Genomic DNA, 22,407 nt, shown 5'->3' on the forward strand with positions numbered 1-22,407 from the left:
GTTTCGAGTTAGGGTCCGAAACAAGGATTAGGGTTTCAAGGGTTTTAAATTAGTTTCAAACCTGAACTGCGGCTTCAAGTTAAGGCTAGAGGGAGGGTTCTCACTTAGGCTTTCAAGACAGAATTAGGTTTTCAAGTTAAGATGTTAACCAATGGTTAGGGCTCCAAATTATGGTTTTGCGCTTTTCTTGGCAACAAGTTTACAAACAAGCCGCAGAAATATGGGTGAGCCGTGCCATGAACTTTTAAACTCTCTCCATCTTTGTCGCCCAGTCTCTCTCTCTCTCTCTCTCTATCTCTCTGAATGACTCCTAAAGATCTTCCTCTTGCACATCATCCTTCTTCGGAGGTTGCCAGGCAACGTAGGGGAAGGAAGCTGGAAAGAGAGATCGTGTGTGGGTAGAGGATCAACACAAATGGATCCAGTTACGTTATGGCCCAAATTGGAAAAACAAATGGAATAGAATTCATCGATGTGTGTGTGTGTGTGTATACAGACAACATTCATCCAAAGTTCAAAACGTAATAAAACAAATATGCAATTCATATTTAAGAAGAAAAAAAAAGCAACTGAATAAATTTTGGTTTTTTGTATATTTTTTTTATATTTATATAAAAATAAAAATATTTATATATTTTTTTAATTATTAATATTATTATCAATTTTCCTCTATGTATCAAGGATTTTTTTGGTACTAAAAATACACACGCACAAAAAAAAAGAAAGAAAACTTTGAAAACAGCAAGTGAATGACCAGGAGTAGAGATCCGTCCATGCAGGCAGTGACGGGCTGCAGAGTGCTCTAAACATGTTTGCCGATCACGCCTGCAAAAGGTCACAAGTGATCTGCCGCACTCGGTCGCCATGGGAACCGCCTCCCTCATGGGGATGCCGCGGAGTCCCCTCGGCGAGCTAGCAGCTGTGAGCACCATGACGACATTACAATGCATGGGAGAAGAACAGGGCTCTATCTTTAAGATCGATAAGGAACGTAAAAACAAGCATTTGATGTGGTTGCACAAGTGTGCACACCCTCTTATGACTGAGAATGTGGCCGTGTTTAGAATTAAGTCAATCACTTCCAACCCATCCAACCTACCGACATTTAAAGTGCTTTGGGGCATAAGCTTTTTTTCTGTCCTGTGGATGGATACATGTTTGACTTTGTTGTGGTATGCTTTGGATCATAAGTATGACCTTAGGTGAATGCATGGTAGCTTTTTGCATATGGTATAATATGAATCGTGTATTTTTTATTTATTTATTTTTTTAGATAAAGGCATGGTTTGATAGATGTGTGACATGATGTAGTATGCTTTGGATCATGATCTTTTTCTTTTAATGGATGAATTAATCAATGTAAAGATCAATTCATGTTTTGCATATGATGACGTATGCTTTGCATCATGATGCTTTCCTTCAAATCGATGGTCGGCTGGATTGGTACATGTTTGACCTGATGTGGTTTGCTTTGGATCAAGAGTATTTCCAATCATTAGACAGATGATGGATGAATAGCTTTTTGAAATCTGATTTGGTATGCTTTGGCTCACCAGCTTCGATGCATTGATCGCTGTTTAACATATGGTGTGGTATGCTTTGCTTTGTGTTTCGACCAATGGGTGTGTTGGTAGATGCTTTTCCTTTCAGTGGATGGGTGAACAGATGGAAGGATGAATATATGATGTAAGATGGTGGTATACTTTTTAGCATTAGCTTTTCCTTTGGTTCAAAGAATTTATAGATCGTTGACATGATGTGGTATGCTTTGGACTGTGGGCTTTTGCTATACAAGGATGAATAGATGGATGGATGGATGATGTGAGCTGGTCATGTGATGTGGTATTCTTTGGAACTAATTCTTATGTTGTTTTTTTCATGGTCAAATAACTCCAACTTGCTTCTTCAAGATTAAAAAAAAATAACTCCGTTAAAAAAAAAAAGTTGAAGAAATGTGGCAAACAAGAAGTGTAGTGGTGGTGGTGGTGGTGGTAGGGGGGTGATGGAGTAGAGGGGCTGCGCAACCAGGGGGAATGAATTAACAGATTTAGTGTCATCTCTCAGTCTGGGAGTATCGACCACCTTAATCCCTCTTCATCCCTCTCTTCCTCCTCCTCCTCCTCCTCCTCTACTGTCTACCAGCACCCCCTGATTTTCCACCTCTCTTTATCCATGTGTGTTTTTCCATACCTTCAGATTAAGATAATACTTCACATTTGTTTGCACGTGTCAGCGTCTACACTTTAAGCCTGCCGCAGACCCAGCAGCGTGACGCCGCGAACCACTCAAGATCGTCAACATATTGATCCATTGGTATCGGGGAAATCGTTTCAATCATTGTCCGTAATATCATCTCCCGTTTTACTTTTTTATTGATTGACCAACAGGGGTCCCACATCGCTTTTATGAATCGATTGGATGGCACACCGCGAGAGCACATCGATCCGAGGTGGGCTAAGGCGCGAGGAGGGCGAGGTAATATCCTTGGCGGCTTATGTCTTCACTGCAGACGGTTTATGAAGACGGCGTTGCTATCTGTTAATCTGACACTCGTTTCAAGGGGGACAATCAGCGCTAATCCCATGACTAGCCTGGTAATACTATTCACAATAAGACCCCACGTGTGGACAACTCACCGCGCATTCATAAACAATCAACAAGTTTGCATTGGTCATGGGGGCCAGCTTGAAAAATCGATTCGAACCCGAAAACAATGGCAACAGAAGGGGATTGTTTGAGTTTTGGGCATTGGAATTTGACGTGGAAAACAAAATAAACATCCATCCATTTTCCCTAAGTGCTTATCTTCAGATTTGCAATTTTTCCGTGCTCATTTCTGAAAAAGAAGACAAATTGTGGATGTTGTATCTTGGGAAACATTTTGTATTGAACTTTCCTAAAAAGAAGACAAAATATGTTACACTTTCTGGAAAAAAAAAAACACCACCACCAACTTTTCTTTAAAATGAGAGAAGCTTCAGAGTTAGCAATTTTTCCGCGCTCATTTCTGAAAAAGAAGACAAATTATGTATGTTGTATGTTCCGAAAAAGATGAGAAACCTTTGATGTCCCCCCCCCCCCTTCTCCCCTCCTAAAGGGAAGAGAAGCTACTAAGTTTGCCGTTTCTGAAACAGAAGGCAAACGTTTGATATTTTGATGAAAAACTACACTGGGAAACATTTTGTATTGAATTTTCCTAAAAAGAAGACAAAATATGGTAGACTTTCCAGGGGGAAAAAAAACCCCACCAACTTATCTTAAAAATGAGACAAGCCGCAGAGTTAGCAATTTCTGAAAAAGAAAAAAAACTTTTGATGTGGAATTTTCCTTTAACCCTTTCAGGGACAGCGGTCACTAAATTGAACAAACACGGACTACACTGAGTTTTACTTACATTTCTACTTGATTGACACTTGTCTGATGAATCAAAAGTACTCTTTGCGCATGTGAGTTGGACGTCTTTGGCGTATCATCTCAGAGCAAAACTCAAGTTGGCTACACGGGCCCCGCAAATCATAGGAGTGAGCAGAACGAAACCTGTAAGTGAGACGTTTGGACAATTGTTTCTCTGAGAAGAATAGAAGAATGATGCCTGTAAAGCTAAGCTCGTTTTGATAGTTTTGTTTAAAAAAAAAAAAAAAAAATTTAAAGAGAAGGCAAGATACTGAGATTGAAATTTCCCGCAAAAAAGAAGAGAAGCTATTAAGTTTGCAATTTCTGGAAAAAAAAACTTTTGATCTGCTACTAAAAAAAAGAAGGCAAACTCTTAATGTTTCGCATTTGAAAAACGGAGACAAACTTTTTTTATTTAAAAGAAGACAATTTATCTCTTGCGTTTTCCTAAAAAGAAGAAAATCTTTTGAATTTGAACAACATTTTGACATCACACTCCCCTGAAAAAACAAAAGACATATTTTGGATTTTGTGGTTTCTTAAAAATAAACTGCACTTTAGTATTTTTTTTTTCTAAACGAAATTTTAATTCTGAATGATGTCGCATTTTGGGCGGCAGTTTTGTGCGCCTGCGTCTGCATGCGTGCGCACGTACTGTAGAGAGTGAAGGAGACGGCTCCTGCGGGGCACGAGGGCGGGAGCCGGCCGCTTGCGAGATGAGACGTGTAAGCTTGATGCTTGTGGTGGCGTTAGTGCGGATTAGGTCATGTATCTGTGGGATCAGGCCGCGTTAGTGGAGACCCTGAGGCCCCCTGACGCCTCGTCGCTTCACCCCAAAGCGTCACCGCCGCTACCAAAGCACCACCGCGTCCGCGCCTCACATCCTGTCGCTCACAATGTTCCCCGTACGTCAAGAAACAGCTTGAGATTCGCTTGGCTGCTGTTGTATGACCCCCGCTTGAACTTTAGAGCCGCTCGGAGGACAAAGGCTGAGGGGTATCAAAGCGCGGAGCAAGGTGACTGGTTCAGCTGGCAGGGTCGCGACTCCTAAAATTTTAAGGGTCGGTCCAAAGCGATGATGTATGGCCCAGGAGTCAGTCACATTGGGTCCGCTACGCTCTTTATCTCATTTTACAAGAGGCCTGTAATATCCATTACTGACCACCGGGCCACCCGGCCTGTAAAATTGGTCATCTAATTCCCCGCCACCCACAAAATAAACAAATGTTTCTTTTTAAGCCCCCATACCACTGAGCGGCAAAAAGTTGTGATTGTTTTCTAACCCTCACTCAACCCTAACCCTAACCCCTAAACTTAACCCAAACACTAAACCTACACCCTCACCCAATCCGAGCCCTAGCCCGAACCCTAACCCCTTCCTTAACCCCAACCCTAACCCTAACCCCAACACTAAACTGAAACCCTAACCCAACCCTAACTCTAACCCAACACTAACCATTACCTGAACCCAACCCTAGCCCTAACCCTAACCCCCAACTCGAACCCAATAACCCCTTCACCCTAACACTAAACCTAAACCCTAATTGAATCCTAACCCTAGCCCAAACTCCAACCCCTAGCCTTAACCCTAACCCCATGACCCCCGAACACTAAACCTAAACCATAACCTAACCCTAACTTTAACCCTAATCCTAACCCAACCCTAGCCTTAACCCCAACCCAAATTTTTGTGAGGATTGAGCAAATAAATAAATAAAGTTGAGCTATGTCACGTTATTTTTGACCAAACTGTTTTGAGAATGAAGTTAAATGTAAATGAAATGGCCGGTTGAAACTTTGCATCATTCTCGGATGCTCCTGCAGGGTCAAATTGTGCGCAGACGCAACAGGGGTGATGGTGCGTCTGTGGACAATGAGGTAAGTTCCTCTGTGTGGCTGCCACTCTTTTTGTCCCGTGTCCTCGCCGGAGGCCCTGTTGGTTTTGCCGCAAAGCTTTCCTCCGGAAACACGAACGATCACAAGATAAAGAGGTTAAAACACAAGGGGGTGGAAGTTGCGACTAACTGGGACTTTAAAACCGAAAAATGCTTCTTTGAAAAACATATGGGCGGTCTCCTTTTTCATGAATCGGCACCGTGTTGCTTGTACAAATCAGACTTGTAAAAAAATAAAATAAAAAAAAACATCATTGCTGCTTCATGAGACACTGCTATCAGACACACACTCACACACACACACACACGCACAGACTCCGGATTAGCAAATTTGGCGGGCAAAAATGCTTGTTGTGCATTTCTCGACTTAGATGGCTTGTGAAGAAACAGAATTAATTGCCAGATTTTGAGTCTAACAGATAGAGGCAGGACAGAGGGGGAGTTCGTGTGCGATAACCAAAACAAAGCGCCTTGTGGACGTTTGAGTCATCTTCCATACGGGCACACTCATTTTTTTATTTAATTTTTTTATGTCTACAATCACTTTTCATTAGCGTGACTCATTTTATGTGACACTGTAAATAAACACAATAAAAAATGTTGCTCTTAAATTTGCTGCACATTTTCAAATCATGTCAATCTTAAACATATTATTATACATATTATGTATCTATTTCTCTATATCATTTAGTCCAGGGGTGTCAAACTCATTTCACATCGTGGGCCACATACGACCTCGGTGGTTGTCAAGTGGGCCTGACCATTAAAATTACACCATACTCTGCTATAAATGACCAAAATATCATGTATTTCCTTTGTTTTGGTATAAAGATGCATAAGAATATTTTTGGAAAATGTTGAAATTTAACAAACATATCTTTTACAAAACATTTGACAAAATGACTTGACTCTCTATATCAATTGGCTGTCTAAATCTGATGATAGGTCCGAAATCCTCTCTGGTATAGTTTTCCTCATAAGGCTAATATTGGCAAAAGCTTGTCGCTTCTCGGGATGAACAAGTTCAGCCGCCACCATCATGAATCTGTTCAACAAAGTCATCGTCAGAATACGGCTTTGATGCTCATGCTATCTCGCTAGCAATTAGGAAGCTTGCTTTTCCTGCTCTGTTGGGTCTGTCTCGGTGACAGACTGAGACTGCTGTCGTCTTCTTCTCTGATCAAAACATAGTGCCCCCTAATTGCATCTTATTAAAAATATTAATTCCGCGTCTTGTATGCATTTTTTCACTTTTATATTACCCCGCGTGCCTGCTCGAACCTCCTTGGGGGCCGGTTCCGGCCCGCGGGCCGTAGGTTTGACACCCCTGATTTAGTCCATATAAATTGTATCATTACCTGACAAATTACATTGTTATCAACTATGAAACGCTTTTCATGCTTTTTTTTTTATTTAGCAATAATTACTAAAGCGTTTTTTCAAAACTTAATTTGAAGCTAAAGTCACATCCCAATAAGATCAAAAGTTAATTTGAATGTGTTATTGTTACTAATAGTATTTATATATATTTTAATTCTCTTTCATTGAGCCCAACACATGTGGGAGCGTCAAAGAAGTTCAGTTCAGATTTCCGGCTACAGAAGTGAGACGCCGACAGTTGTGGACATCCAGAACTTATTATCCGAAAAACAAATTAAAACTCTGCATATTTATGATATCATCCATTCCTACCAATTTCAATCAATAGTTGTTGCTTGAGCAATGAACCAAAACACAGCAGTTGAGCTGAGATGAGGGATGGTGTAGTAGCGGCAAGTGGCCACGATGCGGCGACGCTGAGTTGCTTTGCAAAGGCCCTAACTTTGCTGCCAAAGAAAAATGTGAGCGACAAGTGTGTTAGAAGTGAGGCCAAGGACACAGCAGCATTGCTGTACACACCATCTTTGTGTGTATGTGTGTGTGTGCGTGTGCGCGCGTGTGTGTGTGTGTTATGTATAGTCTGACAGGTAGCCGGATACCCAAAAAACAGACAAAGCGCAAGAGAGACAGGCCGACACAGGGAGTGAGAAAAACAGTGAAGGGGGGTGGGGGGAGTTCTGGTATGGAGGGGGGGGGGGCACATTCAAGTTAACCACGTGAGGGGACGCGGCGGCCGGGGGCAGCTTGCGAGGGGATGTCGGATTGTTGCTAACAGGGATTTGCATCAGTCGGGAAAGAAAGGAAGGGGGCAGTGGAACTGAGTGACAGAGCACGATAGACACTCGCACACACTAACACGCTCACACACACTCGGTGTCCTCCTGTCAGTCACGCAATCGGTGCGTCCATTGGGGGTTTTTTTTGTTTGTTTTTTTTGTATATGTGTGTGTGCGTGTATATGTGTCTGTGCGCCCGCGTGTGTGTGCCATCATGTCGACCCCAGCTCATCGTTCATCTCTATGACTGACGGTAAGTTCATCACATACTTTTTTTTTTCCATCCGTGTGTGACTTTCGAGTACGTGTGTGTGATGATGATGGCGGAGGCCTGCGCGCACCGCAAGGGCTCATTTGAGACCGTAGGGGTCCCAACTAATGAGGTGGACCACAGAGGCGGCAAGTCAAAGGTGGATTATTTTTTAATTACACTTTCATTTTGACCGCAGTCATTTTATTTTTGAAGGCCTGGATTTTAGCGACCAAGTAGCGTAGCTTGCAACACGCCTGAATGGCATCTCACAAGAAACATGGATGATAGCCAATGAAAAAAAAGGGCAGTTAGAATAAAGTAAACCTAACTAGGATTCTTTAACCCCCCACCCCCATTTTCCATGTTTTCGGGTCAATATGACCCGCTGTGAATTGAACGGTCCTCAGTGCACTTTAATAATGCGGGAAATAGGATTCTGCATTTTAAAAAATAACCAAAAGTAACACTGCACCACTTTGGTTGGATTCCAAACCAAAATGTAAAAAAACCCAGCCCTGTTGTTACATATCGCTGGCAGAAACCCCGCATCTCCAAAGTCATCACTTTTCAGGAAACTAAGAAAACCGCGTGTTTGTCGAGCCATTGCAACAGAGATATGCTGTACACACGAGCGATATTTTTCATTGGTACAACCGCATATCTTGATGGGTCAACGTGTCCCGCTACACTGTCTGTTTGATGTGTTGTATTATTTTGTCATTTTATGTTAAGTGTTTTTTTGACGGCGGCGCGGACGGCACCCGCAGCGGCTCCTCTTGTTGTCTGTTTAAGAGGGAGAAAATTTCATCTGTGCTTCACAAGTTGCACATTTGACAATAAAGTTGTACTTGACTTGATATCTTGATGGGTCAACGTGACCCGCTACAAATATGAGATGTTCTATTCTCTCGTTAAAAAAACAAACAAAAAACAGTTGTTTGGCTACAATAGAAGTGCGCTCGCGTTGCCGTTGAAAGTGTCCCCTGTGGATTAAGCGTCTGACGTTAATTGGATTTGGCCCGCGAGACTTGTGAATCTTTGTGTCAAAAATGATTAAGCCCTCTTGAGTTATCGCGCTCCTCAACACGTCTATTCACGTGTCTGATCAATAGTCGCTCTGACGTAAGACATCCAAGTCGTTATTTTTCGTTCAAAGAAGTTGACTTTGCTGGTCGTTCGTGGGATTCAAGCACACATTTTGGATGAAACGCGGTCGCGCACATCAATGGCTGACACAGCTCCATGATTATTATTATTATTTTAATATTTTTTTTAACAATCGACAGTTTCTGTCATGGTGAATACACGATGTTTTGTGAATATGACTTTGAATGCTTTGTCGGTTGAACTCTGATTGAGTGGCGACTGAAGTGGTCCCGAAAAGATGGATGGATGGCTTGCCAAAATAACTTGTCATTTTTCTGCCTTGGCTCACTTCAGCACCAGAGAAACGCACGCGCACCACAAAGCCCGAAAGCGAGCGAGATCCTCACTTGTCCTGCTTGCCGCCGCCGCCGCCGTCTATGAGCCACCCGGAGGCTCTCCGGCGGATTTCCCAGCATTCCTGACAGACAGCAGACATCATGTCCTCGCCCTCCCTCCCCATGAACTCGCTCCCCCCGAGCCCGCTGGCCATGGAGTACCTCAACGACTTTGACCTCCTCAAGTTCGAGGTGAAACCCGACACACCGCCGCTCTCCGCTCAATGCGGGTACCCCAAACCGAGCGGCTCGCCGTACGCCGGCCACCCTCCGCCGGACTCCAGCTTGAGCTCGAGCCCTTACGACTCGTTGCCGCCCTCGCCCACTTTGAGCGACGCCCACCCGCCGCCGTCAGGCTCGTCCTCGCTCTCGTCATCCTCGTCCTCCATCTCCTTCCCGCTCTCCGGCTTCACGTCCAGCGTCACTTCCGCCGGATCTCAGGGGAACGCGGACAGCAGCCCGGGCCACGCCGGCCCGCCTCAAGGCCCCGGCCCGGCTTCGCTGGAAGATCTGATCTGGTTTGCGGCCCTGCAGCAGCAGTTTGGTGGAGAGGTCCCGGGGCCTGCCACCCTCCTGGGCGCCCTGGGCGACAGAGAGCGGGCGCCTGTCAACGGCTTCCTGGGCTGCGAAGACGCCGTGGAGGCTTTGCTGAACTCGGCCGCTGCCGCCGTCAGCTCCCAGGTACCAAAACAGCTCTGCGATCGAGAGTTGGATCGTAATTTACCCTCAAGAGTGTCGAGTACGAATCCCTCTCTTGTGTTCAGTTTCCAGGTCTTTCTCAGAGCTCCAACAGCACCTTGGGAGACTCGGGCAGCGACAGCGGCGGCGACGCGTCCTGCCCCAAGGGCGGCGACATGTGCCACCGGCAGCTCGTCTTCCTGTCCAACCCGTCGCTGCCCGGCGCCGCCGCCTCCGTGGGGCCGGCTCCCTACCCGCAACCTCTCAGCCCCCAGGGCCGCCTCCTCCCCCTTCAGCATCACCACCACCATCAGCACCACCTTCACCACCCCGTGCACGGCGGGCATCACCATCATCATCATCACCCGCAAGTCGCTCAGGTGGGTCGAAGGCAACCATTTGACGCGATCGAAACGTGCAAAGTCGCGACGACAATCACATTTTTTCACTTGAGCCCAATTTGGGCAGTTTCACTTCGGGGGTGGACTCGTCGGATTTGTTGTCGGCAAGTTCGGCATTATCGGCGGTTAAAAATGTAACCGATCTTCTAAATCAGCGGTCGCCAGCGGTCATTCATTCTGTGCGGCCCGGCACCAAATGTCCCGCTGACCGGGGGTTGGGAACCCCTGGTCTATATCGTCTAAAGTTTCTTTGTTGCGGCGCCTCGCTAAACTTTCGCCCCCTTACAAAAATGTTGTCATGTCCTGCATTTCAACACACACACACACGCAAAGAAGGTTTTATGTCGACTACATTTGAAAGGTCGCAATTCCAAATTCCCATCTGTGTGGTCAGGAAAACTGCATTAAATTAGCTTTTGTGACTTGGATTATTTTCTTACATGTATAATCACTAACTGTCCGACAATGAAGCGTGACATCACAAATACACTTCAATAGCGTGTCACATATTTGATATTCAAAAGACCGCCATTTCAATTTTACACTTGGATGTCTTGGTGGATCTCTTTGACCTCGATGTGGAGTGCGGTTCAGTCTTGTATTAATATCTGCTATTATTGCCGCGCGTAATCCCGATAACTGTCAGGCACACTTATGTCGGATTACGTGACAGATTATGGAACAGCGAAAATGACCCCCACCCTCCCCTCGACAAACAAACATCCGCTGTGAACCCCCCGTAGATTCAACGCATTGTTCATGATCTTCCGCAAGAGTGAGGAAAAAAAATGACTCTGGGGTGTTTTGCAGTGCGGCGGGAACGATCGCTTCTCCGATGAGCAACTGGTGAGCCTGTCGGTGCGCGAGCTCAACCGCCACCTGCGCGGCGTCAGCAAGGACGAGGTGGTGCGCCTGAAGCAGAAGCGGCGCACGCTAAAGAACCGCGGCTACGCCCAGTCGTGCCGCTACAAGCGCCTACAGCACCGCCACGCCCTGGAGTCGGAGAAACACGTGCTCACGCAACAGGTACATTGGCGGAGCGCTTGGCCTGCGACAATTTGTACGAAAAAAAACCAAACAAACAAAAAAAAAAGCAGTGCAGTAAGTGGGAAATACAAGGAGTTAGCCACCTTTCTCACAGCAAATGTACTGTAATTGATGAAGAAAGACATTCTCCAAAAAAAACATTGGAGTCGGCACTCCAACACAAACCAACTGGAATTGAAAGGAATGCGTAGTCGAAAATTTTGTGGCATTCCATCCATCCATTTTCTGATCCGCTTTATCGTCACAAGGGTCTCGGGGCGTGCTGGGGCCTATCCCAGTCGTCTTCGGGCAGTAGGCGGGGGACACCCTGAACCGGTTGTCAGCCAATCGCAGGGCACACAGAGACAAACAACCATTTGCGTTCACACTAACACCTCAGGACAATTCTGAGTGTTCAATTGGCCTGCCATGCATGTTTTTGGAATGTGGGAAGAAACCGGAGTACCGGGAGAAAGGCCACGCAGGCCCGGGGAGAACCTGCAAACTCAGGAATCGAACCCTGCACTCACTGTGAGGTCGACGCGCTAACCACTGGACCAAAGGGTCGCCTTGTTTTTGTTTGAAAAACAAAAACCAAAATAACTGACCTTCTACGTTTTACAATGCTTCTTGAGACTCTCTTGTGCATCGAATCATCTTGGACCTCGCCACCAAATTTCATGTTGCTAAGTAAGTCTGTCTTCTGGCGCTGAATTTTGAAATGCTTCCAGGGACCCCCTTGAGCCGATTTTTCATGCTCGAGTCCCTATTGACGCCAAATCTCTGAGAAAAATAAAAAATAAAAAAGCCAAAATGATTCAAAAGTCTTGCAAGATTTTCTGACAGCCGTAACCACCGTCCTGTCTTTTTTGTCTCGGCCAGCTGGAGCAGCTCCAGTGCGATCTGACCCGAGTGCTGCGGGAGCGAGACGCCTACAAGGCCCGCTACGAGAAGCTCCTCGGCGCCTGCCACAACGAAGCCTCGACGGGCCGCGCCGCCAACGGCGGCAGTCCGCCGTCGCCGCCCCCTGACTTCTTCCTCTGAGGTGACCCCTGACCTCCACCCCCACCCCTTCCCCCACATCCTCCAACCCAACAACCGCAAAGAGTAAAAGACAAGAGCCAACGCGGACGCAAACGTGAATGTTGGTGACTGTTCCGTGACTTGGGTTTGCTGCTTGGACTCACTTTTGACTACACTGTGAATGATAGTTGCACTCGCTGAGGCGACGGCGGTGCAACGGCGGAGAGGGACAGACTGCACGATGTGAACAAAAGTCTTGGGACGCCACGCTTTACGCATCACTCCATTCGTCAGTCAGAGTTTGAATTGGGATCATGAAGTCGCAATATTGTGCGGGAAAAATATTGAGAATATGCATTTGTATCATTTCGAGGAGGGAGGGGCGGGGTGGGGGGGATATTTAAGTATCTTTTCAGGCGTTTTTCCTCTCAATTTTCATCTACTATTACAGTATCACTTTATTCACATAAAATTCACACTTTTTGATGTGCAATATTACAAATCAACTCTGAATATTCAGATGTTATTCTGAGAATATTGCTAATTTATTCTCTTTAAATTACCAATTAATTATGAGGACAAACTTTAACCTGGAAAAGTTGGAATCTATCTGGGATTTTTGTGCTCAAGCCGGAACAAGAAGCACCTTTTTTTTCGGGTGCGGGAGCGAGGGGGGCCGGGGGGGTTCATTATGCTATTTTGCGTTTTGGCTTTGTACATAAAAAAACAAAAAAAAAACAAAAAGAGCTGCTGCTTGAAAGGTGTGCTGATCTTTGCCAGGGATATTGCAGCAGAGTGTGTGATTTGTGTGCATATGCCCGCTTCTGAGCTACCCATGGCATCAAATTGACCACAGGCAGGCCCTCGCACCCCCCTTTTTTTCAAGCCAAAATGATCATCAAACTTTGACACTGTGCTCCGCAAAAAAAAAAATAAAAAAAAAAATGAGTCGCCTATCTGTTGAGGCTACCTGCTTCGGTCTGTGGCTCATTTGGACCAAATCTCTCGTCTGCGTTCATCAAAGTAAGAGTCCAAAATGGCCGACTTACTGTTCGATTTCGGGCTTGGGTTCGAGAGACTTTGCCATGTGTCCTGTTAAAACAGACATGTACACCAAATTTCATGTCGATTTGCTCAAAACTGATGTCAGGGGCTTTTTCTAACTCTCCAGGGGGCGCTACTGAGTTTGTTTTTGGAGGATTGTGTTCAGGACTGATCGGACTTGACAAAATTAGTGCGTTTTCGGCCAAGTTGAAGCTCCCTAAAATAGGTTTGTTTGTTTTTTTCATTTGGAAGAATAATAACTAGCGCTGCAAGCTTCAACGAAATGGCCCTCGCATTTCCTTTTCCACGTCAACTGCCCGAAATAATCATCATAATTTGACATCATGCTTAGTCCGCATAAAACGGCCTTGGCAAAAAGCTTGCTCATTTCGAGTCAAGGATACCTGCTTCTACTTTTGGCTCGTTTTTGGGTGAATCCTTGAGTAGCTGATTTTTTTTAAGTCAGAGGCCAAAACTCTTTCAGGAATTTAGACCTGTCTACCCAAATTAGTGTCCATCAGCAAACTTTTGTTCAGGGCTTGTTTTTTTCCCCCCGTTCACTAGAATTCAAACCAAATGGCCGACTTCCTGTTGAATTTCAACCGTGCGTCCTCGAGCCTTTTTTATGCGTCTTTCTGTGATAGACAAGTCCAACCTATTTAGCCGTCGATTGGCCAAACTGGTATCCGTGGCTGATTTTTTTCCCCTCTATTTTCCCAGTGGGGCCGCTATTGAGTGAAGTTTGGCGTGTTGTGATTGGATGTGCTAAAATACAATTATTCATCAGGATAAATGACCTTGGCAAAATCGAGAAGCTGAGTGCTCAAAAATTCCCGTTTGGTGCTTGGGTCTCGATCAAAAGTAATGACACAGGGATGTCAATGCAGCGAAAAACAATCGACTCATGAAATTATCGACAGGGCGGATGCGTTCGAGCTATTTATTTTCTTTGGGCGTAGAATAAATGAGGTGCTGTTTTATTTATTCACTTATTTATTCAGTATTTATTGATTGTTTTTAATTTTGTGCTGATTCTAATCATTCATTTGATCTGATGAGTGTGTATTGGACTTTCTTACTCTTGGTTTTAGCCGGAACACAAAATGACGACGGCCACTGTGAAGGCTTCTCGCTCCTGCTGTAGTGTGGTTTCACAGCAAATAAACTTGACCTATGTTATCATATACTCGGACTCGCTGGTATTTTGTGTAAAAAATAAAAATAAAAAAAAATAATAATAATACAAATAGATAGCCGTACTTTTAATGAGTGAAAGTCCAAAGATGATGATTTTGTTTTCGTGAAACTACAGTATTATTTTGATGACTCAGGTAAAATCCCAAATATATTCCAAACAGTTGCAATTTTTTTCCACAAATTTTGTGACTTTAAATTCTCTGAACAAAATCCGATTTTCATCATATTTTATTTTGCAACTTATTCTTCATAGTAGTGCGACTTTTTTTAAACTAATGACTATTCTCCAAATATTCCCATGAAATTGTGACTTTTTAATTTTTGAAAAATAAAATCTTTTTCATGTTTGAGGTTTTTCCTCACAAACACCGTGAGAATATTTTTGTAAAACAAATTGGCTAGTTTATTCAGATTGTTCCAATGGCTTACAGCTATTTTCACAATATTACGAGAAATTTATAACCCTACATGAAAAATAATGCTGTGAGAATACAGTCAAATAAATTTTGCAAGAATAAAGTTCCAATATTTTTTTAAAATAAGTCCTATTGTATGATAATGATGTCATAATTCATGAAAAATTCAATATATATATATATATATATATATATATAAAATAATTAAATCAGGGTATGAGATTAAAGTAATCTGATGTGATTTTTTTCCTTAATGAGTATTAAGTCTTAAAACAGGGTGAATAAAAATGTTTCATCTTATGAAAATAACATTGGATGACGATAAAGTCAGAATATTGCAACATTCAGTTTTTTTTACATGACATTTTATTTGACACCAAAACACAGCCCTAAAAACGTCTATAAACGACGACATTAACAATACAAAACACAAACACTGATATCATTTCAAACTCATTTTACAACATGAGCCTTCAAAAATGAATAGTTGACTGTTGTTATTTTCCTTAAATACAGTCAAGTCACTTCGGCTCACAACCCCGATGAATCTTAACTCCGCCTCTTCATCCAAAACTCAAATCACGACTCTGTATTCAATACCAAATCCGCATTTGAACGCAAACGGTCGGCATCCGTTGGGGCGCCGCCTGCATTTTCACCACCGCTGTGGCTCGTCACGGAGTCATTTTGTAGCTTTCCATTCAGTGCTTGTGCACGCGTACCTCTCAGCCAATTCTTTCCATCCATCCCTCCATCCCTTCATCCGGGGGGTGGCTGGTGGGGGGGGGGGGGGGTTTGCAGTGACCCCGGCTATGCGCTGTTTGGGATGACCTCATCTTCAACGCCGCCTCCCTTCTCTCTGTGTCTCTCTGGCTCTCTCTCTGGCCCGCAGAATAGGCGCAGGATTAGGCCTATAATAGCGTCCTGGCAGCCCACTGCCGGACTCTATTGTGGCTTTGTGAGTGTGTGTGTGTGTGTGTGTGTGAGTGTGTGTGTGTGTGTGTGTGTGTGTGTGTGTGTGTGTGTGTGTGTGTGTGTGTGTGCGTGCGTGCATGCACACGCGTGTGTGACTCACACGACCACGCATTGCATTCTGACTATAGGGAGCATGTGCACATCGCGGATTTTAACAAAGTGCAGAGCGATTCATATATTGATCATATCGATACCCATGTTGACGGTAGAGTGAGATCAATACTTTGGCCTGCTACGGTTTCGTCAAATAAACACGGATATTTCATTGAACACTTTTGGGCTTCTTATTTTCACTCATTTTCAAGGCTTTTATATATACTGTATATATATTTACACTACACACACACACACACACGCACACACACACTATAATAATACAAAATAATCTTGATTAGCTCCATAGTGGGGTCATTTGCAACGTTTCAGCAGCAATGCCAGATTAAAAGAAGATAAATAGTATGAAGCAAAGCATATAACATTGCAATGTGCTCCAAGCACACTAACATTACACAGACAGTCCCTGTTCACGGTATACATGGGAGGAGGGCGGACGGTACGAACCTGAGATAGTGTCTACTATATGTAGAAATTGATTGACAGATTTTTCATATCACAACAAATTTGCATAGAAAGTGAGACATCGGTGTAAAAAAAGGTCGCTTTTGAGCTGGACCGGCCTTTGAAAATGGAGAAGGCTGTTCGTCATGGAGACGTTGAACTTTGCTGCCCTCTGGCGGTACGTACCCGCACCGACACAGAAAGGTCAACTCAGAGAGAGAGAGAGAGAGAGAGAGAGAGAGAGAGAGAGAGAGAGAGAGAGAATTCTACCATCGTCTTAGTGTAGTTGCAGAGAGACGCGTGACAGGTGAGCAGGGCTCAGGTGCTCAGTAGGTGGGGGAGAGGGGGGCAATATGTGATGGGGCGTTGGGTGCGGGGGTGGGGCTTGCTTGTGTCTCCCCCCCTCTCCCACCCGCCCCACACCGTTTCTTCATCCAGCGTCTGTCTCAGCTTGCAGATGCCGACAGATGTGCCCCAAGACGAACTCAAGATCGAGGAGGACCCCCTCAAGGTAGAGGAACGATCAACAAACAAGTCAATCAGATGCTGTTCGTGTGTGTGTGTGTGTGTGTGTGTGTGTGTGTGTGTGTGTGTGTGTGTGTGTGTATGTGTATGTTTATCTATCTATCTGTTATACTGTAGTTATAGTTGTAGCTATAATTATATTTATATCGTTATGTATAGCTATATATAATGAAATGAGTGAAAATGTAATTCACCTGTTCAACCTTCCCCAAGCAACACCACAACCAAATTAGTAATGTATAATTTAACGTGGAAACCAACACTGTATGACGTTGGACTAAATGTTTATGTACGGTAAATAGGGAATAGGGGTCTGGGGCCAACTTGTGGGAAAATATGCATATAATTAATTTTCCAATGAAATGCCTTGGGAAAAATAAAAACAGTAACATTCATGCATATATTATTAAGAAAATAAAAAACCACACAGATAAATAAAATAAATAAATAGATTGAAAAAAAATTTTGAACAAATATGTGGGTGTCGAGCCACAAGTTTGCAGGGGTCCACTGTAACCCTGTTTTGCTTGGCCACATGTCGTTTATTTTGGGTGTAATTCCACAGTTGGCCACTAGATGTTGACACACTATTATGTTTGACACTAGACGTGAAAGAAGAGCAAAAACGAGTCTTTCAAGTTAAGCTTAAAATTTTGCTGAGGACTATTCAATGTGAAATCCTCTTCAATCCTGCTTTTTGCGCCGACAGGAAGTGACGGCTGTTGGTTCATTTAATAATAGATATCTTTCGGGCATGAATTGTGAGACGATAAGTTTGTTGGTGATTTGTTAACTGTATACACAGAGGGATCGAGTACGTTTACACTGTGCAAATGTTTTTGTCTTATCCATTGCTTTTACTCGCTCGCATAATGATTTTGAATATACCACGTGTTTACAATTATCTTCAACTTGAACAGGTGGCAATAAACGGGTGGCTCTTTTTCTGGAATTAATGTCCAGTATCAGCCAAATGGCTGTTTGTTGTTCAGTTCACCGCCACTCCGAATCCTTTTTATTTTTAATGATTCAAAAATAGGTTTCCTTCTTAATAGGTTGCCAACTTTTTCTTGTACCGACTCACCGGCTGGCAAGAAGAATTCACCGTGCACAGCCTGACCGAGTAGGCGTGTACGGTTTGAACGCCCCCTTCGGTGACCTAAAACGGTTCCCTGCTTTCAACATGCCTTCCAGTGTGACCCCATGACCCTATCCAGCACGCCGACCATCCGCCGAGGCAGCACCCCGCTGCCCATCAAGCACCAGCTCAGGCGGGAAGAGGCCGTGCACGACGACTGCGACTGGTCCTCGGAAGCCGCCTGCGGAGCCTCCGCCTCGCCGCCCATCCGCTTCAGCCTGGCCCCGGATGACGCGGCACCATCGGCGGCGGCGGCGGAGGAGGCGGATGCGGAGGGAAGGCCCGACGGGGGCCCCCTGAGAATAGCCCTCCTCGGACAGAACGGCGTGGGGAAGTCATCGCTGGCCTTCGCCCTAGCGGGGGACGGAGACAGGACGGCGTCGGTGGATTCTGACGGTTGTTTGTTTTGCTTGACTTGGGGGTGGCTCGTTGCGCTTCTCAGGACTAATCTGTGCTCTCGTTGCCGTCAGGAGAGGGTCACGTGAGCGTCGTCACCGTGGACGACGAGGAGAGCACCATCTTCATCTATGACAACTGGAGACACGTGAGACAAACACGCCCACGCTTTTTTTTTCTTCATCGTGCATGCTTGTCCCGAGTCATTGCATTTAGGGTAAACATAGACGCTAAATTGATATATTATACAATATATAATATATATTGAACAAATATTTTTCTTTCATTACAAAAATATATTTTTACATTTATTTTTCTACAGTAGGGAGAGAAAAAATCGAAATGAGAATAATTCCGTGACCCTCATTAGAATAAGGGGTACTGAAAACCGAAATGATTTTCAAATAATCGAAACATTTGGAAATATTTTCAAAAGACTTTATTGACATTAGGTTTTATTCAAAATAACAACAATAATACATACAGCAATTAAAAATTGTTTAGTTATTTTTGTATCTTATAATTTAAAGATGAAATTCCCTCCATTTAAAACAAAATCATAGATAAACCTTTTTCATATTAGAGAATTTTGTTTTTTTTCCAGACTTAAAAGACATAAAAAAGCATTCTTTTAATATTTAAAAACAGTATCTGAATATTCCTTTTTCAAAGTACATTTGAAAAACAAAATGCATTTTTAATTTTCAATTATTTTTTTTAAAATATTCATTGATGAATTGTACATTTATTTTAAATGATCTAATATTTCAAGCCATCTCAGTTTAAAATATGTTGTTGGCCGGTGTTATCGATCCATCGATCAAGTGAATCCCGATGAAAAATATCGTCAAATGTCTCAAAAGCCGCAAATCAGAGTCCCGAACAAGGGCCACAATTGTGAATGCGAGCAGGGGGAGGACAAGACATAATTGTGTGTGTGGATATGCACACGCATCGTTTGTTGCGCTTCTCCTGCACGGATTAAAACAGTGGCCGCGTCGTGATGACCTGGTGTGCTCATTATCCATTTGTTTTGCGTGTTCTCTTTTCCCTCAGGCATGACTCAAATGTGTGTGTGTGTGTGTGTGTCTCTCCGGGCTGCCCACAGATGTGCGAAATGACTGTATGAAGGTGTCGAATTCCAGTGGGAGTGCGGCACTAACAGCACGAACCATATAGGGTGTCGTGTTTCGATTGTGGGATTCATTCCTCACCTCCAGCAGATGAAATGCATTTACGTGTATGTTGTCAGGACCTGTCGGCGTTGCGCTGCGAAGCGTGCGTGTTGGTGTTCTCGGTGACCGATCGGCGTAGTTTCCACCGCACGGCGCAGCTTCGCCTCCTCCTGCGAGAGACCCAGCCGCAGACTCCCATCATCCTGGTGGGCAACAAAAGCGACCTGGTCCGATCCCGAGAAGTCACCTCTCAAGGTCAGACGAACAAGTACAGCGGTACCTCGCGTATTTGCGGTTTGCTGTTTTTTTTAATAGTCAGGCCAAAGCCCTGTCTAATGTAAAAATAGTGCTTTGAAGCCATCTTGTGGTATCGTGGTTCCAAGGAAATGTGTTGAAGTGATCGGCAGGAGCTTTATTTGGTCAGGCCATAGCACTGTCTAATAAAAAAGTAGGGCTTTGCCGCCATTATTATTATTTATTTCTATTGTGGAAGGTGGCAGTTATCCTGAATAGGGGATACAAACACAAATACACACAAAATAAAACACTTTTACACATCTGCTGCAGGCCACTAGTCATGCCCAGTTTCTCAGAAACAGACGAACTGTCACTGTCTAAGCCACGCCCCTTAAAGGCACAGGTTCAAGACACAAGTTCTACACTACGCACAGGAGTAAAAACGATAACGATATCCTGTTTTCATTCTTCATTTATTGCAATTTACGTCATTTGTTTTCCCTCGCTCGTATCTTGAAAAACTCCCCTTTGTGTGGCTCCGCACCCCTCAGAGGCCATGTCCAGCGCGGCCCTCTTCAACTGCCTCTATCTGGAGATTTCGGCCTCTCTGGACCACCGCACCCCAGAGCTACTGGAGTGCGTCGTGCGGCTAGCCCGGGGTCAGCCCCCGTGGCCCCCGGGCACGAGCCCGGAGGACATGATTGCCGGGGGCCAGCGGGAGAGCATCACCTCACGAGCCAAGCGCTTTCTGTCCAGCCTGGTTCCGCGGTACCAACGCGAACGTGGGGACTCCGGCCGCTTCCTGCGGCAGAAATCGCGCTCCTGCCACGACCTGGGGGCCCTGTGATGAGGAATGACGCAGAAATTTGCGCGGGACACTTTGGAGTTGGGGTTGGCCTCAGCGGGCAGGTAACGTGCAGTCAATATAATAAGTCCACACACCCTTTTCCAAATGCCAGATTTTTGGGAGATACTGTAGAGAATGAGTCCAAGAAAAGTCAAGTGACATATAACCTGTACAACTGCACTGAAAAAGGAAAACGGAATTCCTTTAAGAGAGGGGAAATAAACATAAACAAGTGAGGTACCGTGTTTGCATAAGTGTGCACACCCTCTTGGAACTGGGGATGTGGCTGCGTTCAGAATTAAACAAATTAATGCAACGTAACCTCCAGAGGTGACTATAAAAAGTCTACACACCCCTCCTCAAATGCAATGTTGTTGCGATGTAAAACAAAGAATGACACCATTATTGCGACCTATTTGTCCAACTCGATTAAAGAAAACTTCTATTAGCTGAGGTAATAACAAAATGAATTATGAGATAAATTGGTGGCACACCCCAGCACACAATTGCCACTATTTCAAATGCCTCTGATCGGCCCAAAATAAAATTCCACAGTGGAAAAAGTTTTGAAAAAATTTTTTTGGTCTTTTTTTTTTTAATATCACATAAACCTAACATTTGAAGAGGGGTGTGTAGACTTTTTTTATTCACTGTAGATGTACGGCAAAGAGTGTATCGGGATGTCAAAAATCAGGAGTTGCTACCATGGTTTCAAGTTTATGGTTTGGTTCACATTTGGTACAGTAATGGAATAAAATACAAAAAAATATCCGTATGCTTTGTGTATACATGAATGAATTTAATACCATTTAAAATAAAACAGCAAGGGCTAAAATCTTTATTTTGTGGGAAAGCGTAACATCTTTTCATGAAAAGAATGGCTTGCAGACAAGGGCAACAGTAACAGTTTGAGCAGTGTGAATTATGTGGCTATGAAAATGCTAAATGATGACTTTCTTATTGCTTTAGCTCCATTTGGGAGAGGTTGTGATAGCTATGAAAGGAACAATTTATTTCATGGAACAAAATATTAGTTGCAAATGCAGGTCAGTTATTCTGATAGTGTTTAGCAGAAGAAGGCCTCGCTAGCCCTTACCAAACACCCTTAAATAATATGTTGTGGGAGAACCCGAATAATGGCCCCATCATAATCCATAAAAATGTGCTAATTTTGAATCCAAGTGAAGGAAAAATTGGGGCAAAGCTTAAAATGAAACGGAAGGCCTTAAGTTTGACATCTATGTGCTAAATGGAAACGTAAAGTCATGTGCGTTCTATTTATCCACTCATATTTTGTACAAAAAAAAAAGCAATTACATCATTTTTTTTTGTAAATAAGCTTCCGTAGTAATACTTAAATATGATTAAAAGGCTGTCTTTTCTTCTTTTTTTAAGTCTGCCTCATTCGCTCTCACAGTAAAGCAGTGCAGCAATGCTGTTGTTGACTGCATACAAGTCATTCGAAAGGAGGGATACCACGCTGGTGATTCATTTACTCTCATTGTGGTATCCATGGCGATGGCGGGCAAGAGGGGAACCACTGAATAGTAAGCAAAGAAATAAAATGAGGATGAGGGAGAAAATGTGCCTCGT

General features: G+C 44.0%; 2 protein-coding genes across 5 annotated transcripts; both read left to right on the forward strand.

Annotated features, from left to right (window-relative positions):
- Window positions 1–1,996: 1,996 nt before the first annotated feature.
- On the forward strand, window positions 1,997–14,534 carry nrl (neural retina leucine zipper). Of its 4 annotated transcripts, XM_086115303.1 has the most exons (7): window positions 1,997–2,313; window positions 2,388–2,475; window positions 5,218–5,271; window positions 9,138–9,859; window positions 9,943–10,236; window positions 11,068–11,283; window positions 12,166–14,534. In XM_086115303.1, the coding sequence occupies exons 4-7, from the start codon at window positions 9,281–9,283 to the stop codon at window positions 12,325–12,327; spliced, it is 1,251 nt and encodes a 416-aa protein (XP_085971429.1). In that variant the 5' UTR covers window positions 1,997–2,313; window positions 2,388–2,475; window positions 5,218–5,271; window positions 9,138–9,280; the 3' UTR covers window positions 12,328–14,534. The 4 variants fall into 4 exon arrangements, with proteins under 4 accessions (XP_085971429.1, XP_085971430.1, XP_085971427.1 ...); XM_086115304.1 differs by lacking the exons at window positions 1,997–2,313; window positions 2,388–2,475 and having other exon boundaries at window positions 3,092–5,271; XM_086115301.1 differs by lacking the exons at window positions 1,997–2,313; window positions 2,388–2,475; window positions 5,218–5,271 and adding an exon at window positions 7,385–7,697.
- A 2,228-nt stretch (window positions 14,535–16,762) lies between these two features.
- Window positions 16,763–21,655, forward strand: LOC147202826 (GTP-binding protein REM 2-like). Its single transcript, XM_086115151.1, has 6 exons — window positions 16,763–16,803; window positions 16,947–17,007; window positions 18,216–18,555; window positions 18,630–18,703; window positions 19,808–19,985; window positions 20,519–21,655. The coding sequence occupies exons 2-6, from the start codon at window positions 16,954–16,956 to the stop codon at window positions 20,812–20,814; spliced, it is 942 nt and encodes a 313-aa protein (XP_085971277.1). The 5' UTR covers window positions 16,763–16,803; window positions 16,947–16,953; the 3' UTR covers window positions 20,815–21,655.
- The last annotated feature ends 752 nt before the right edge of the window (window positions 21,656–22,407 follow it).

Source organism: Hippocampus guttulatus, chromosome 7 (genome assembly GCF_054856545.1).
Source record: "Hippocampus guttulatus isolate MCC_2025c chromosome 7, RoL_Hgut_1.0, whole genome shotgun sequence".
NCBI lineage: Eukaryota > Metazoa > Chordata > Actinopteri > Syngnathiformes > Syngnathidae > Hippocampus > Hippocampus guttulatus.